A 770-nucleotide genomic window follows, 5' to 3' on the forward strand; every position below is an offset into this window, starting at 1 on the left:
CATCCAGCCTTCATACCTGTGACCACCACAAGAGCAATCTAAATATATGCCAGTCTGAATTCTCGATCCAGCGTCGAAGCATTGGAAAAATGAACATGATAGCTGCCAGTACATTTGGAAGTAAGTACAATGCTACAGCCATGATATAAAGCGGAGGAACGCCTTTAACTTGTGGAAGAAATGATAGCCATTGTTTCAGCTGGCCAGGAGCAAAAGAGACAGACTGGGCATAGCAAAGGGGTAACACAACACACCAAGCGAGACTGACAATGATCTTGAGAATATTTCTCAAAACATCAGTAAATTTCCACCTGTGGAAACCTGGAAAGTTTAAGATAACGTCCAGGACACCTAGCATGAAAGCAAAAAATCAAATTAACCTTTATTTTCAGGAAACATAACCAAATCATGAGCACAAAGAAACTCCATAGAAATTAGAAAATAATACAGCATTGACGTGACATACTTTGAAGGAAGCGTAGAAAGGCCGCGGTAATGAAGATACTCGAGAGAGAATATAAAACATCCTTCCGTAAGATTTCCCTCAGTTCTACTCGTTCAAATGCAAGAATGATCATTGCCTGTATTGAGAAGTAGAAATGTCATTTTTGACTAGTTCATGTTACGAGGAACCATACTATAGCTTGGCCAGATTGCTTACCTGGAGTGCTAATAGATAGAATGTCCACAGTCTGTCGAAACTATGATATATGTGCCAAAATGTTCGAGTTTCAGTGAAATTTGATTTGCCTGTCCTTCCCCCTTTTCTT

At 39.7% G+C, this 770-nt stretch overlaps 1 protein-coding gene across 1 annotated transcript in view; it reads right to left on the minus strand.

Moving 5' to 3' along the window:
- Positions 1-770, minus strand: part of LOC104709364 (callose synthase 5) — a 16,370-nt gene that overhangs the window by 11,019 nt on the left and 4,581 nt on the right. The window contains exons 15-17 of the mRNA XM_010425993.1: positions 662-762; positions 467-581; positions 17-351 (exon numbers count right to left, since the gene is read on the minus strand). Of these exons, the coding sequence (XP_010424295.1) occupies positions 17-351; positions 467-581; positions 662-762 (551 nt within the window). The remainder of the gene's footprint in view (positions 1-16; positions 352-466; positions 582-661; positions 763-770) is intronic.

Source organism: Camelina sativa, chromosome 1, assembly GCF_000633955.1.
Source record: "Camelina sativa cultivar DH55 chromosome 1, Cs, whole genome shotgun sequence".
Lineage (NCBI taxonomy): Eukaryota > Viridiplantae > Streptophyta > Magnoliopsida > Brassicales > Brassicaceae > Camelina > Camelina sativa.